The sequence below is a fragment of the Rosa chinensis genome, chromosome 5 (assembly GCF_002994745.2).
Source record: "Rosa chinensis cultivar Old Blush chromosome 5, RchiOBHm-V2, whole genome shotgun sequence".
Classification (NCBI taxonomy): Eukaryota; Viridiplantae; Streptophyta; class Magnoliopsida; order Rosales; family Rosaceae; genus Rosa; species Rosa chinensis.
In genome coordinates this window covers 43449861-43466182 of record NC_037092.1, presented here as the reverse complement: position 1 = coordinate 43466182, position 16322 = coordinate 43449861, and the positions used below count along the sequence as shown (strand labels likewise).

Genomic DNA, 16322 nt, shown 5'->3' with positions numbered 1-16322 from the left:
AACAGATGCATCCAGCACATTGTTATCTTAAATGCTGTCAGACAACATTTACATCTAGCAACCTGTTATCTTAAATACATTTCAGACAACAGAAAAAAAGTATGTGTAGTCTGAGGTTCATTTCAGACAACAACATTCACATATTGTTGTTGTTGGAGATTCATCAAACACAACACAACATTCAGGAAATAGTTGTCCTAAAGTAATTTCACTCAACACCAAAATAACAAGCTGTTGTCTAAGTCAACACACATTAGATTTTGGATAAATTCAGACAACAAATATTTACTTATATGTGTTGTGTGACTGAGAAACAGACAACTGTTATCGACAGTTGTCTGAATGAAGTCAATCAGACATCAGGCTACTAGACAACAGCAGGTTTTTCATTCAGACAACAGTCGTTCGACAGTTGTCTGATTAACTTTGTGGTATAGTGATATAATGAAAAAGTCAATGGACTTAGATTGATAATGAAATTACCTATGGACTGAATCCAATATGAGGTAATAAAATTCGATATACATCTAAAAACCTCTAAATTTAATCTGAATCGCACCATTATAGTTTGTACTAGCTAGATTCTAGAAGTATATATGGATAGTGAATACCTTCTTGCAATAGCCGAGAGTAACGAGAAACTCGCCATGGTTTAGTACACAATGTTTTCAAAGCTCTCTGTACTATAACAATTCGATTGAGTGTACACGACCCTCATTGATTTATATAACAATTGTTTCAAATTAAGGATATGGGGGACATGCTATCTGCTAGGTTGTCAAATCTAGTAATGTATTTCTGTATATTCAAGCACACTCTTAATAATTTACAATTATGCTCTTGCAGAGCTGCTACCATACACATGACCCTCACTGATTCATATAACAATTGTTTCAAATTAAGGATACGGGGGACATGCCATCTGCTAGGTTGTCAAATCTAGTAATGTATTTCTGTATATTCAAGCACACTCTTAATGATTTACAATTCTGCACTTGTAAAGCTGCTACCATAAATTACAGTTGAGTATACATATACATCTTTGTCAAAGCATTAATGTAATATGGACAACTTTTTCAAGATAAGTGGATATAGAGGTACTATAGGGCTGCACAGCCTGCACTTTGTCAAGATTTTTTTTTTTTTCCTTTCATTTTTCTATATACTGCATCAATGCTTGTACAATAGTCATGTTGCTAACCCATTGCGTCCCATTGCATATGGTATTGTCTGGGTACTGATATGGATATACTTTATGAGTTTCTGGGTACTGGGTAAGGTGAAGAAACAAAGTTTTTCTCTTGGTATTTCTGGCAGCGGAATATGGGTATGGGTATGGATATCAATCTCAAGAGCAAAACTGCTCTGATACCATGTCAAATCTAGTAATGTATTTCTATATATTCAAGCACACACTTATGATTTACAATTATGCTCTTATAGAGCTGCTACGTACCATAACTATCCTACCAATATTACAATTGGGAAGTGTACATATACATATTTGTCAAAGCATTAATGTAATATGGACAACTTTGTCTAGATTTGTAATGAAATGGATTTTCGTATTAATTTCTTGTATTTTTTGTGAAATTAATAAAAGTCCAAGTTAGTATAAATTATTGTTTTGGTGCCTTGTTCTTATGTTAATCGAGAACCATCTAGAAACATGGCAATAGCAAGTCAAAACTAGTCCAAGAAGGAAGCTTCAGAGACAAAAATCAAATCCTAGTCAAATACGGGGAGTTTGGCCGAGAATCCTTTTTGGGCGGCTTTGCTGTGCGTTTTTGGACGGTTTATGATGATGCAATTATCAAGGAGAGTCCTAGAATAATCCTATGAGATTATGGCAAGATTACAAAGGCTTGAGAGTAATTAATTTGTGCACCAATCAAAGGAAACCTTAAGCAACTAGGGAAGGTTTGCAGAGCAGAATTGGAAAAGGAAACTAGGGCTGTGCATCCCCTATACAAAGAAGCTTTGTAACACGTTGAAGAGAACCATATACCCCTCACCTTCTCTTGTATCCCTCTTTCTTGTTCATCCGCTACCATCTTTTTCTTTTTCTTTATTTGTATACTATGTTTTATGCTTGTGATTTTGCTATACTGTATAACTAAATTTCTTAGTTAGGGGGGAGGTTTGAAGCCCCTAGACATGTTTTTGACATTGTTTTGATTCTTAGTTTAGAAATTACTTTGTTGTTAGGATTGATTATTTGATTTCGCTTGATGGATAACTCTTGCATGTTTATGTTTTATGATGTACACATAGAATATTATGAGCATGTAAGTGGGGTAAGAAATATGTTTTTTAATCTCCTAAACTGTTAATAATGCTTGTTTCATAGGTAGCAAAGTCTATAGGACAATAGACCAAATCAAATAATGAGAGTTGCATGCTAGGTTGGCGTTCCACACTAGTATTGGATTCTTGTTTTGATCAAATTTCCACATGTGATTAATGCTTAGAATAAATTGTTGATAGGATAGCATTCTATACCTTGATTGTTTGTTCTAAATTAAGGCTTAGTAATGGTGCGTTCATCTTGCTTAATTAAGTGATTTAAAAAAGTAATAAGAACTTTTGCATGCGTTCATGGTTTGTTCTTGATTGAAACCTTTTTCATGACTTGGTACTTATCTTGAGCATGTTTGTTGGTGGATTACCGAATCCCTGAAATCTTCATCATATCTTTTCAAACCTAAAAATCAAATTTGTTTTCTTATTTTCTTTTTATTTTTGTTAATTTAAAAAACCCCCAAACGGTATTTTCTTTTCTTTTTGTTTTGTATTTTAGTTATTTTATTTGCGTGATTAATTGTGTACCCTCAATCCCTAGCTTGAACGATCCATAATTATTCTATACTACAATATGACATTGTTGCAGGGTTAAATTGCCGCACTTGTTTTTGGCGCACAAGTTCTCCATTAATGAAAGATATAGACTACTCAAGGATTAGGAGTGCCATCGTGACAAAGTCTCCGGCATTAACAATTATGATAACCAGAAGCTCTCCTAGAGACTAGAAACCTTAGACTGTCAAAAAGAAAGGACAAATAAGATATAGACTAGACTTAAAGGAACATGGAGGTCGGTGTGGATGAATTAAATGAGAACTACTTAAGAAATAAAATGAACCTGGAGTTAGGTGTGAATGAACTGATTGAGATTGATTAAAGGTGTTGGGTAGTTCTCCATTAATGAAAGATACAGACTACTCTAGGATTAGGAGTGGCATCATGACAAAGTCTGAGGCATTAACAATTATGAGTTTATGACTACCAGAAGCTCTCCTAGAGACTAGAAACCTTAGACTGTCAAAAAGAAAGGACAAATAAGATATAGACTAGACTTAAAGGAAGATGGAGATGGGTGTGGATGAATTAAATGAGAACTACTTCATAATAAAATGAACTTGGAGTTAGGTGTGAATGAACTGATTGAGATTGATTAACGGTGTTAGGTAGTTCTCCATTAATGAAAGATACAGACTACTCTAGGATTAGGAGTGGCATCATAACAAAATCTGAGGCATTAAGAATTATGACTACCAGAAGCTCTCCTAGAGACTAAAAACCTTAGCTTGTCAAAAGAAATGACAAATAAGATATAGACCAGACATAGAGGAACTTGGAGGTGGGTGTGGATGAATTGAACGAGAACTAGATCAGAAATAAAAGGAACCTGGGGGTGGGTGTGAATGAACTGAATGAGATTGATGAAAGGCGGTTGGGTAGGTTGTTATATGCAAGAAGAGATCGAGACAAAAGCTTAGAGCACTTCTCTACATTTCCTTGAGAGAGAAAAGTGCTATGAGCTTTTGCCTCGGTCTCTTGCATTTAACAACCTACCCAACCGCCTTTCATCAATCTCATTCAGTTCATTCACACCCACCTCCAGGTTCCTTTTATTTCTGATTTAGTTCTCATTCAATTCAGCCACACCCACCTCCAACTTGCTCTAAGTCTGGTCTATATCTTATTTGTCGTTTCTTTTTGACAAGCTAAGCTAGGTTTCTAGTCTCTAGGAGAGCTTCTGGTTGTCAAAATTGTTAATGCTTGAGACTTTATCAAGATGGCACTCCTAATCCTTGAGTAGTCTGTATCTTTCATTAATGTAGAACGGTTGATGCAGTACTTCTGGGTATGATTACTACAATTCTCTGATTTGCACTCATAATCCCTAACCCTAACGCTAATCTAATGCTTGATCATCCTTTCCTTTAGCTTGTTTGATTGGTATTGGTCCATAAGTGAGGTGAATTTTGGTTTGTTTGGTTTACTGCGGTGATATTTTTTTGGCTAAATTACTGATTTACGACTTGAGTCTGGTCTCCTGTCTAACCATCTCTGGGACTGTAAGGTAAAATTCTCTAATTTACACTCATATTCCCTAACACTAACCCTAATCTAGTGCTTGATCGTCGTTTCCTTTAGCTTGTTTGATTGGTATTGGTCCATAAGTGAGGTGAATTTTGGTTTGTTTGGTTTACTGCGGTGAGATTTTTTTTGGCTAAATTACAGATTTACGACTTGGGTCTCCAGAAATTGTAATCTATGAAATGGCTTAGCTTCTGTAACCTGTTTATCATATTTGATTGATTTTCCATCGAGTTCTTGTGAAAATTTGTGAACTGGGATGTAGACTATATAGATATACAGTTACTCATTTTCAAATTACACTATAACTGAGTGAAGGTTAAAGTTTTTGCAAGTATATATGTCTCTGTGTGAATAGATACCGATCTCTCTCTTACTCAATTTCAAATCGCATTATATGTATCAATTGTACATTTCTGCTTGAATCTTGATCGTAGTACTACTCCACTCTTTTTTGGCTTTCAATTCTCTTCCAAGTTCTCTAATGTCGTTACCGGCAATCCTCTTGATGCAATCCGTAATTAGTTTGTATCGAGCTGAAGTTTATTGCCATGGCGAGCCTTAACTTTGAGAAAGATGGTAAGATACTAGGATATCCTTTCTTTCTGTCTCTAAGCATGTATTTATAGTACAGTATCAATCATAAGCAAATTTCATAGTTAAGATAAAGGATGCCCTCAGTAAACTGTTTGTCATATATAGATGCCTACTGCTTGATTGTCTTCTTTTCTTGCATTTAGTTAGTTTCAGGGGTACCGAAATCAATTTCAGATTCACCGCCAACTCAGTACACCGTACAAATAAAGTTGTCTTCATTGGTGAGTGAAAGGTTTAGAGGATGGATAAGAATTTGAAGCTGATGGTAATATTCTCATATGCCAACTCCCACACACACACACACGTGTTCTTTCTCCATCTTCATTGCTTTTCAGACACCAAGTAATAGTGAATCATTGTAAGTTTGTAACTTCATATTTTTATATCTACAGGCTTTAACTTTTCCCTTATATCCATTTTTGGTCACAGGAAACTTGTGTTCTACCCTAATGGAAACAAGAAGAAGAAAGTACAAAACCACATCTCACTCTACTTAGTAATGGCTGAAGCAGATTCATTACATAGTGGTTGGGAAGTATATGTTAATTTTAGATTGTTTCTGCTCGATCAGAATAAGGGAGTCTGCTTAGTCTTTAAGGTTGTGTTTGTTTCGTGTGACTGGACGGGATTGGACTAGTTTATGTAATAAAATTAGACTTATCCCACGTTTGGCACACATAAGGACTCATTTAAATGAGATAAGAGAGTCCCTGCATCAGCTCCCAACCTTCTTACATAGACCCCCCAAAACTCACCGGACTGTGGAAGCAAGGGCTTAAACAACGCTCAATCGTCTCTCCACTCTCTTTCCCGCTTCAGCCTCCTTGAACTACTCTTGTCCAGGTTCAATTTCTTTCCTCTCTCATGCTCCTACTTTTGCTTTGATCATTATTCACTCTTCCCTTCGACCCCCTCTACCTTCTTCTTCTCGTGTATTGATTACACGCATTTATATACGTGTAATTATATCTAAAACACTAGAATCAAGCTAATCCTCATGTCAATTATTATATAACTAATCCACTTTTATTTATTTTGTAGGAAATATGCGGAGTTGTCGATTTCGAAAGAAAATGGGCGAAATGAGAGCAATTTGTGATTCTCGACAAAATGACGAAATTAGAATGACTTAATTAACCAATTAGCATGGATTGATTAATCAGTTGAGCATTTGGTTAATTAGCCACTTACTTAAACATGCATGCACGTTTATAACCATTAATTGCTCTGACCAAATATAAGCTTGGCATGTGGCAATTTTTCATTCTATTCACTTACCATCAGAACAATCTATCACGTGCTCTCCTTTCAATTAACCAAAGCTATCAATCATACCCTCCAATCCAACCACGTGTCCCATTATCCCATTCACCTTTTCCTCATCCACACGAAATAGCCACCCATTTATCTCTTTCTCTCACAGAGTACCGATATATATATATATATTCTCTTTTCACAACACCAACAGGGGGAGAACTCGAGAAGCAACAGTAGCTGAAACCACCAAAACAGAGGCAGCCCCTTTGGGCTGCTCTCTCTCCTACTTCTCCTCCATTTTTCCTCTTTTCTTTCTATTTTATTTTGAGATTTGAAGGACCTACTCATACAAAGCTTCAAGGATCTATCAAGGGGGCTCAATCTCTACAAGATTCAAGATTTATGTATTTTGTGGGGTTGTAATTCAAGACTAGTCATGCTAGCTTCATAGCTATTTGTGACTATCCTTGTTTTCTCCTACACTTCTCTACTCTTTTCCCTTTGAATTTTGTATCTTTGATGTTCATAATTATGGGTTGTGAGTAATTTCCTTGTTGGGGGTTAGGGTTGTGTGCCCTAGCCCAAATTTTGTGTAAAAGATGTTTAATTTAATGTAATAATACAATTTTCATATGATGGATGCTTATATCTATTTTTGTTGGGTTAAAATACATGTCTAGGAGCCTAATCAACTCTAGGGTGTATATTTTGAGCATGTCTAGGACGGAGTTAGAGGCTTGACTCCCTCTAATTCCTAAGCTAGAAACCTTCAATTTCGTATTCAAGGGGTTATAAGCATGGTGATTTACACCCGTTGCGTGATTGCACGGGCGGGTCGCTTAGTAGTCTAATTCTTTAATCTTTACGCCTCTTGATGTGAATTAGTGACCCTTGAACCAGCTCTAATTCATGTCAAGTGAGTTCCTACGACCCTTGAACCGGAGTAGGAATATCATGAAAGGGAATTTCGGTCCTTGAGCCTTGAACCGCCTTGGATACAACTACCGCCAAAATAGGAGATTTGCATCTACATTATATTAGCTTCCGCCACATAGAATTTGGGTGAAGGAACCTCCCTAGCACCTAACATTCTCATTTTTATTGTTTACATTTCATTTTTATTTTTATTGCTTTACATTCATTATCTTTTTGTTAAGTTGAAATCAACTCCCAAATATTAAACTCTTCCACTCATTTGTGCATATCCACCACTAGGTTCTTAGTTTTGATTAGGCTTTGGTAAAAATCAAAGCCGAGCATTGGTAAGGCTTGGTGCCTTGGATTAACATTTTTGTTTATTTTCTTTGTTTGCTAAGTGTCTTTATTTCCGATTACCCAAGGATTGTGGGTTAGCCACTAATCCATGTGGTACGATAAACTTTGGGCATAATATTTCCCTATCTTGACAATGATACGAACGCTTGCTTAAATGTGTATCAAGTCATGTATCTACTGTGATTTGTAAAATTAAAGACTATTGATTGATTTTGTATTAACAATTGTTTATGGGTTGTAACAATTGGTGTCTGGGTAGCTTGATTTGCTAAGAATTGATCAATTTCAAGACTGGATTTTTTTTCTTCTAACAACTTCTGTGTTTTTATCTTTTCTTTTTTTGGTTATTTTCATTGATTTTGGATGTTACTGTGAATCTTGGATATGGATCGAAGGCAAATTATGTTGCTCTTATTGGTGGAGTTGTGGCACCTAGAGACAATGTGTGCTTGTACTATGCTACTGATGTTTAATTTGAGACGAAGACATGCTGAAAGATATGCTCTAAATAATCGTTCATTCATTAGACGTGAGACTCGTTTGAGTTATCTAGATAGTATTATAGGCAATAGTGACAACGAATGTGTACACGAATTAAGAATGGATAGAAGGACTTTTGGCCTTTTTTGTGAACTCCTTCGCACAGATGGAAAGATAAAGAGTGATGGTTTGGTGTATGTGGAAGAGCAAGTATGTATGTTTTTACATATACTTTCACATCATGTGAAGAATATCATACTATTAGAGGTAGATTTTTTCGATAGACAATTAGTAGGTATTTCCATTCTATAGTACAAGGTATTTTACGATTGCAAGGTAGTTTGTTGAGGGTACCTGATCCTGTACTTGCTGACTGCACAGATCGTAGATGGAAGTGTTTTAAGGTTAGTTTATTGTAGGGACTACAATTATACCTTTTCTGATCGTTAAAGGTTCATCTCTATATGTACAGTTTATAAACTTCATGAATATATATATATATTTTTTTAATAGAATTGCTTGGGGGCACTAGATGGAACTTACATTAGAGTGCGTGTACCTGCAATTGACAAGCCAAGATACCGCACAAAAAAGGTGAAGTTGCTACAAATGTGTTAGCTGCTTGTTCTCGTGATATGCAGTTCATATTTGTCTTACCGGGTTAGGAGGGATCGACATTAGACTCTAGAGTTCTTCACGATGCAGTCACTAGGCCGAATGGATTAAGAGTTCCCACTGGTAAGGTTATTGGCCAACAATGTGTAGATTAAATTAATGCAGTTTATGTGCCTTTGACACACTAATAGGAATTTTTATTTTGGCTATTAGGTTATTATTACTTTGTAGATGGTGGTTACACAAATGGTGAGGGATTTCTTTCACCATATAGAGGAACAAGGTATCATTTGTTGGAATGGGATGAAAAAAATATGCCTAGGGATCATGTGGAATATTTTAACATGAAGCATTCGAAGGCAAGAAATGTCATAGAACAGTGTTTTGGAATGCTAAAAGGAAGGTGGGGAATACTAAGGAGTCCATCATTTTATCCAATAAAGACACAATGCCGCAAAATTACGGTTTGTTGTCTTTTACATAATTTTATTAGGAGAGAGATGTCCATTGATCCGATGGAGTATGCAGTATGTGAATTAGATGCACAAAATGGGGAAGAAGTTGATGTAGTTGGCACGGTTGAAGCGTCTAATCAATGGACTACTTGGAGGAATGACTTAGCTTTACAAATGCATAATGAATGGACGGGAAGAAGGGCTGTAAGGGTTGCAGGAGATACAGTGGTTTCAGGTGCTGCTGCTAGGCTGCAAGGGATGCAAGAGCTTCAAGAGAATAAATTATGTAGTTTCTGCTTTATATATATCTAAGTACTAAGGATCATTTTTTGTGAACACTAGATGAGACACTAGCTAACTGTCTCTCTACATCAATTACTTGCATTGTACGTTAGGAGCTATTGCTTAGTAGAGTTATCTTAGAGAATGCATTTTAATGCTATTGCTCAGTTACATACATACCAGCCTAGCTTTTCTCTTCCCTCTGCTCTTCTAGCTTTGCTCTGAGACACAACCCAGAAAGAACAAAAATATCTGCTTTTGGTGTAGGAGATAATCACCAATTATTTTTGGTTAGGAATGCAATATCTGCCACTGCAGACATACAATGGGAAAAATAAGAAACCATTTAGATTATCTGTTTCATTTCATTCTTTGGTGGAAGATGTCTTATGTTCAAATCCATCCTCCCCAATACTCAAAAAAACCAGTATGGTCACTATATGTGTGTAGAAAATTTTAAGGATTTTCTTATGTTTGTTTGCTTACATTCTCATATTCTTCTTTGCTATCTATCTGCAATGTATTACTCTGTGCAGTTTCTTATTTCATGTTTTTGTTCCCATTTATGTCTTGGTTGGGACCATTTTATACTTGCAGTTGATCACTTTGGACAGCGTGATGCTTGACTAAATTAGTACACAATCATCTTAAAAACTGTGATGAAGATATGCAGATTAACATGTACATGAAAGGCAATACCTCTCTATTTGCTTGCACTGAAATGAAGCACTCAGTTCTGGATTTAGTGTGATTGCCATTCTTCAATCTACAATTTTGATCATTCCTTTCGCATTGATTACATTCTGGTCTGGACTATTCCAACCTAAGGATATATTCTGAGTCGAGCATATCACATGCAAACTCAGAATGCTTTACATTTTCGCACTAAATGGAATGGGAAAATTGTCGATGGAACTATTTGAAAGTACAGTAAGTATTTAGTCGCTAGTCAACCAAGGCAAGGGATTGGTTATGCTGATGTCTTTCTGCTGGTGTTAACAACTGAATAAGTTAAACTTAGTTTTGCACTTCTTTTCATATTTGAACTCTTGGTAAGATGATGGCGGTTGTTTAATGGAAGACCAAATGAAAGAGTTTCTGGTTTTCATGGAGTGAGGAAGGACTATTATTGTTGTTTTGCATTCAAGTGTGCATTCATTACTTTGCTTATTAATGGAAGACCAAACAAGGAAGCTGTCTCCCACATGCACAGTCCTTCTTGGTGTTTATTTGTACAAGCATTATTTGAATCTAAACTTCTATAAATAGGTGATAGTTTTTTACTTACAACTTTAACTAGTTGCCATTGTGCTTCTGTTGCCTCCACTACCTTCTGTTGATATGAACTTACATTAAGTTGCTATGTTTTTGGTTTGTCAATTTTCTAGCTGGAAAGATGAGGTGAACCCAAACTGGAACCAGCAATGATTTTTGGTTTGTTGATCATATTTATGTTTCTTTAACCATGAGATGCTGATTTTTTTTTAGAAAATGGAAAGTGGTGATGAAAATACAGAGCAAGGGAAGTCAATTGGCTTGTATAGACCAGCTTTGAAGAAGAATCTTTGTTGAATGTTCTTGATGGAATTATTGTTGGAGGACAACGCTGCGACACTGGAAGTTTCAAATCTGGTACTTTAATCAAAATAGAGAATGCTTTAAATCTTTTATGTCCCAATTCTAATATGAAGGCAAGTCCACATACTGAGTCAAAGTTGAAGAAACTTAAGAAAGATTATAGCATCATATATGACATGATGAACAAGAGTGGATTTGCATGGAATGATATCAAAATGTGCATTGAAATTGATAGTAATGAAGTATGGGATACGTATTTGCAGGTAATGAGGAAGTTTCATAGAGTTTGATTTTTAAGCTAACTGATTTCATTGCAAGAGTTTGATCCATTCATTTTCTGTTTTTGTCATAGCACAACAAAAAGATAAAGGGATGGAGAAACAAGAAGTATCCATTATTTGATAGACTAGCTACCATCTTTGGGAGTGACCATGCTACTGGAAATGGGGCTGAGGTCCCTGCTGATATGATGGAGGAGCAGAGCAACAATGAAGATAATGTAGGCCTTAAGAATAACACAAGCCCCATGTCAATGAGCAAAGATAGCACTGGACAATCTCAGGTCAGTCAAAAAAAGAGGAAAAGAAATGATGAAGATAAAATTATGCTTGCATTGGATAAATTGTTTGAAGAATCTGGAAAAAGAATGCAAGCAGTGACTGATGCCATAGTGAAAGGTATCGAAGATCAATTTGATATTGCTAAGCAACTTAAGAAAATGGGACTTTCTGTTCTAGACCAAATTGAGGCATTAGAAATCATTTTGGATAAGCCCCAGAATATCTTTGTGTTCATGTCCTTAGATGATGAAGTGAGAAAAGTGTATGTCAAGAACTTGCTTGCGGGCACTGCTAGAGGATCTACCTAGCTGTTGACTGAAGATATGTTCTTTTTTTTTTTTTTGGAAAACCACAAGTTGCTGCCTTAACACATGTTGGACAAGCCACTATTTGCTAGATTAACATTCATTTTTGTAATTGCTAGATGGATCTTTATTAGCATGTGGAATGTTAAATCAGTGTATCTCTCACTGTGTTGTATTAATCGGTGGACTTGTCGATGTGTAAAAACTAACTAGAAGTATGCATATTGTGGTTGCTTACTAATCTATGAAATTATGGATGTTATTAGTGCTCTTCTCAATCTATGATCACTTTGCTGTATGTGAACTTTGCCCAAAAATGTGACGTCCCGAACCCGAATTCACCGGTTCACTAGTCACTTGGACGGTGAACGATCTTTACTTTCACTTTTACTATCGTTTTAGTGCTTTTAGTGGCCCTAAAAGTTGGCTTTTTGTTCGGGTTAAAATTTGAGAAAATGTTCTTCATAAAATTTGTAGATGACGTTAAACCGAGTCCGTGGACATGTGGTACGTAAAAATCGGAGTTTGTATGCGAAAGTTATAAGCAAAAAGGTAAAGTTACTGTTCATAGTAAGTTTCTATAAAAGGTGGAAACTACTGTGGTAAGTTTGCATTTTCGGAAACTTACCGAGTTTTCTCTCTCCTCTCCCCCGATCCTTTCCTCCTCTTCGGCCCGATTTTTCCTCCACCGATTTCTTCCTCCTCCGGCCACCCCACTACGGAATCCGGGCACAGGCAAGTTCGCCTCCTCCTCCTTGTCACACCTGCGGTGGTGTTTTTCGATGACACGGCCGGAGGAGCTCGGATTTGAGCCGTGAAGCTCACTGCAACAATTTTGGAAGTTTCATCGATTTCCGGCGATTCCGACCGTCTTTGGCCACCAAACCGACTTCGAAGGTGCAGTTTTTGCCAAGGATCATTTTCCCCCTAGCCTTGAGCCATGATTTGCAGTGTAGAGGGAGAATCGATCAAAACCCGATCCTAGGGTTCTTGGATTTTTTGGGTTTCCTTCACCGGCCACTTAAAGGTAAAATTGGAATGTGCTGTAGTTGAGAAACTTGTTGGGTCTGTTGTGATGTTGCTGCTGCCAAAATTTGGTGGCCATCGGAGGCGGTGGCCGTCTGCTCGTGGGCCCCACGCGCCTCCACTGTAGGTGGCAGGTGGAGGCACGTAGGGCAGTTTTCTAACTTTGATTTTTAGCCTATTAAATCCTATAATTGATGTAGAGCTCGTAAATGTGAATTTGGTTGGAATTGAAGAAAAGTTGTGTTGATAATGAAATTTCCGGAATTTAGAATTCCATTACTGATTTACGAGAATCCGACAGTCGGATATCTCTCGGTTCTGCCGTGGAACCTTTAAATTAACGAATTGGTATTAGTGGTATAATTTGGGTTGAATCCGAGAAGAAGTGAAGATATGATTATGAGGATTTGATTTTAGGAATCGTATTTAATTGCCGAATCGATATTCATGAATTATAATTGTGTACAAGGCGATATACCGAGTTATTACTCGATGAAGGAACTTGTATGCGTGATCGCCAAAATTGTACTGTGAGTGGACATTTATTTTAAATTAATTGTGCATGCATTATATTAATATTTTCCGATTGAGATTTAATTTATTATTTGAATTATTGAGTTTTATGGTTTTATGAGATTTAGTTTATTGATTTGAGCTTTATGAATTACGAGGTTAGTATTGAAATTCCTTCCCGAGGGCTTTTAGTAGATTTTCGAGATAGTTATTTATGAGTTATTTGAGTTGGGAAATGATTTTCGGGAAGTGACTGATTAAGAAAATATTATGAGAATTATTGATTTCGAATATCGGTTTTTATGAGGATTCACAAGTACGAATGTTTCATCGAATATTTGAGCATGATTGAATTATCGAGATTTATTGAGCTTTGAGCTCCGCACTTATCAGCCTTGAAGTTAGATTGAGATTTCTTTCCGAACACATTTATTGATTTACAGAGTATTTGATTTATGCTTTCGAGGATTTATTGAGATATTGAGGTTTGAGTTAGCGAGTTAATCCTGAGTTATGCTTTCGGTGAATTATTAATGATTTATTGAAGTAATATCAAGTTTGTTTCCGAAAGCAAGTAATTGAAAGAGGTTGTTTCTAGTTTATTGAGGAGGCTATCAGTCAGCGCATGCATGCATTACCTAGTTGGCAGTCCCTTCTAGGTAATAGTCTTGTTGGCAGTCCCTTCTAGACTACATCCCGGTTGGCAGTCCCTTCCGATGCATCACCTGGTTGGCAGTCCCTTCCAGATGATATGAGGTAGTTAGTTGGCAGTCCCTTCTAACTACCTGTGGTTAGTTGGCAGTCCCTTCTATCCACCGCCTCCTATTCCGGTTGGCAGTCCCTTCCGATGCGTCATCTGGGTGGCAGTCCCTCCCAGATGGCATTAGATGACTAGACAGCAGTCATTTCTAGTCATCAAACGAACCTCTTGAAAAAGGATGTTTTAAAAAGGATTGAGGATGAGATCTTAAGAGATTGCAGTAAAGGTGATGATTTAAAGTATTTCCAAGATTTTTACTGCATGCGAGGTTTTAGAGAATAACTTGGGAAAGCATTAAGTTTTACTTATTCATTCGAAATTACTTATTTTTCGTCCAGTCACTCTAACGATTTTTTAAATGTTTTCCCCTGGGCCCTTCGGTTTTAAATGCCCAGTTTGCAGGCCAGTTTAGCTTGAGGTTGAGCGTACTTGGGGTTGAGACATAGCTGTCATAGCTTCCGCATTATAAAAGTATTGGTCCTTTATCTTGTATTCTATTCTCTTGTACGCCTGTACATTAGATTGTTCTGATAACCTATGAGATTAATATTCTTCAGTTCAGAATTGTTTGTGAAATGGGAGATGTTGTGATATAGGGAGCAGGGTGGCTCTAGTGAAAAGAATAAAGGTGGATTATTTTGGAAGTGTAAATGTTTTTGTACAGGTTTTTGGGGAGACTATAAATGGTATATTTGATCGAGTCTTTTGATCAATCCTTGCTTTATTTTTATTTTATTTTATTTATTTATTTATTTTTGGCAAAGGAACAATACAAGAGAAACAAACAGGCTAAGAAGCCAACAGAAAACAGAAACAGAGGCTAAACGCCAGGAAAACAAAGAAAGTAAAGAAAAAATGGAGAACAAACTCCATTAAAGTGCACACTCATATTAGCAGGGCTAAGGTGGGGGACCAGCTGCATCATAAAGTAAAATGCGCATTAGGGAGGGAGGGGGATTAGAGTCCCAATCCACCGGGAACACCCTGCGCGAGGTCCATGTGGCCACAAGATCAGCTGTAGCGTTTGTCCTCCTACTAGTCCAACGCCAGTTTACACGGTTGAAACGAGAGGCCTTCGTTCGGATGGTCGAAACAATCTGAGAAGCCGACCAGTCAACCGCAGACAAAGGGTTTAAAAAAGCTGATATCAATACCAAAGAGTCTGATTCCAACTGAAAAGAGGATAGAGGTATAGAGGAGGCAAGGCTGAGGCCAAGATCAATTGCCATAGCTTCAGCAGCCAAGGAGGAGGAAGCAAAATTCGACTGGGACAAGCCTTTCACTAAAGTTCTAGTAGAGTCACGTAATAGAGCTGAGAGCCCACAAGAAAGAATGGTAGAATCCCAAGCCGCATCCGTGTTAATTTTCCAAGAGTGAACCGAAGGAGGAAGCCAATGAGAGGAGTCCTCAGAGTTGCGAGTGCGGTGAATCTTTGGGCTTAAAAATGTAGGAATTGTCAGAAATTTCGATGAAGCTCTAAAAGCCCTCGAAGCCACCAATAGGGAATTTGGGGAGGTATGATTGAACACACAATTACACCGTTCTTTCCAAATGAACCACAGTAAGAAAACCACATGTGTAGTGAACTGTGAGTCTGTCGTACAAAGGCCACCATTAGAAAGGAACAACTTAGTGAGCCACCTGTCCAAAGAAGTGATGGTCTGAGAGTCAATTCTATAAGAGAGTGGGTGGGAAAACCAGGTACACATGGCCCATGGGCATAACAAGAGAATGTGTTCAACAGTTTCAGGATGAGCTTGACACAGCGAACACAAACGAGATTGAGCTAAGTGTCTGTTGTGACGATTATGATTTGTAGCCAAGACATTTGACAGAGCCCTCTAAAGGAAATGTTTCACTCTTGGAGTAGCTCGGACTTTCCATAACCAGATCCAAACTTTGGAGTCAATAGAATGGGATTGATGAGGGTGAGAGGCAAGGTTATGTGAAGTACGAGAGACTTGAAGTGCATAACCAGACTTAACCGAATAAATTCCTGATGTAGTGGGAGCCCAAATTAGCTTGTCATGGTCTTTCTGGGAGCCAAAAGTGGTTGCTTGGATAGCATTCAAGATCTCCAAAGGAATGAAAGTTGAGACCAAATCCAGGTTCCAAGAGTTGGATGATCTATCAATAACATGAGAGACATTCATCGAGTTCAGTAAAGGGACATTTTGGGGCCTGTATTGGAGGAGGTTACCATAGGGGCATCTAGGGATCCAGTTATCCTTCCAGA

General features: G+C 37.3%; 1 protein-coding gene and 1 long non-coding RNA gene across 2 annotated transcripts; both read left to right on the top strand.

The window, feature by feature from the left end:
* The first annotated feature begins 3796 nt into the window (after positions 1–3796).
* On the top strand, positions 3797–6609 carry LOC121049532. Its single transcript, XR_005800651.1, has 3 exons — positions 3797–4962; positions 5128–5823; positions 6022–6609. It is a non-coding gene; the product is annotated as an uncharacterized LOC121049532 (long non-coding RNA).
* Positions 6610–11079: 4470 nt separating this feature from the next.
* LOC112203889 lies at positions 11080–11825 on the top strand. Its single transcript, XM_024344793.2, has 2 exons — positions 11080–11185; positions 11275–11825. The coding sequence occupies exons 1-2, from the start codon at positions 11099–11101 to the stop codon at positions 11788–11790; spliced, it is 603 nt and encodes a 200-aa protein (XP_024200561.2). The 5' UTR covers positions 11080–11098; the 3' UTR covers positions 11791–11825.
* Positions 11826–16322: the final 4497 nt, after the last annotated feature.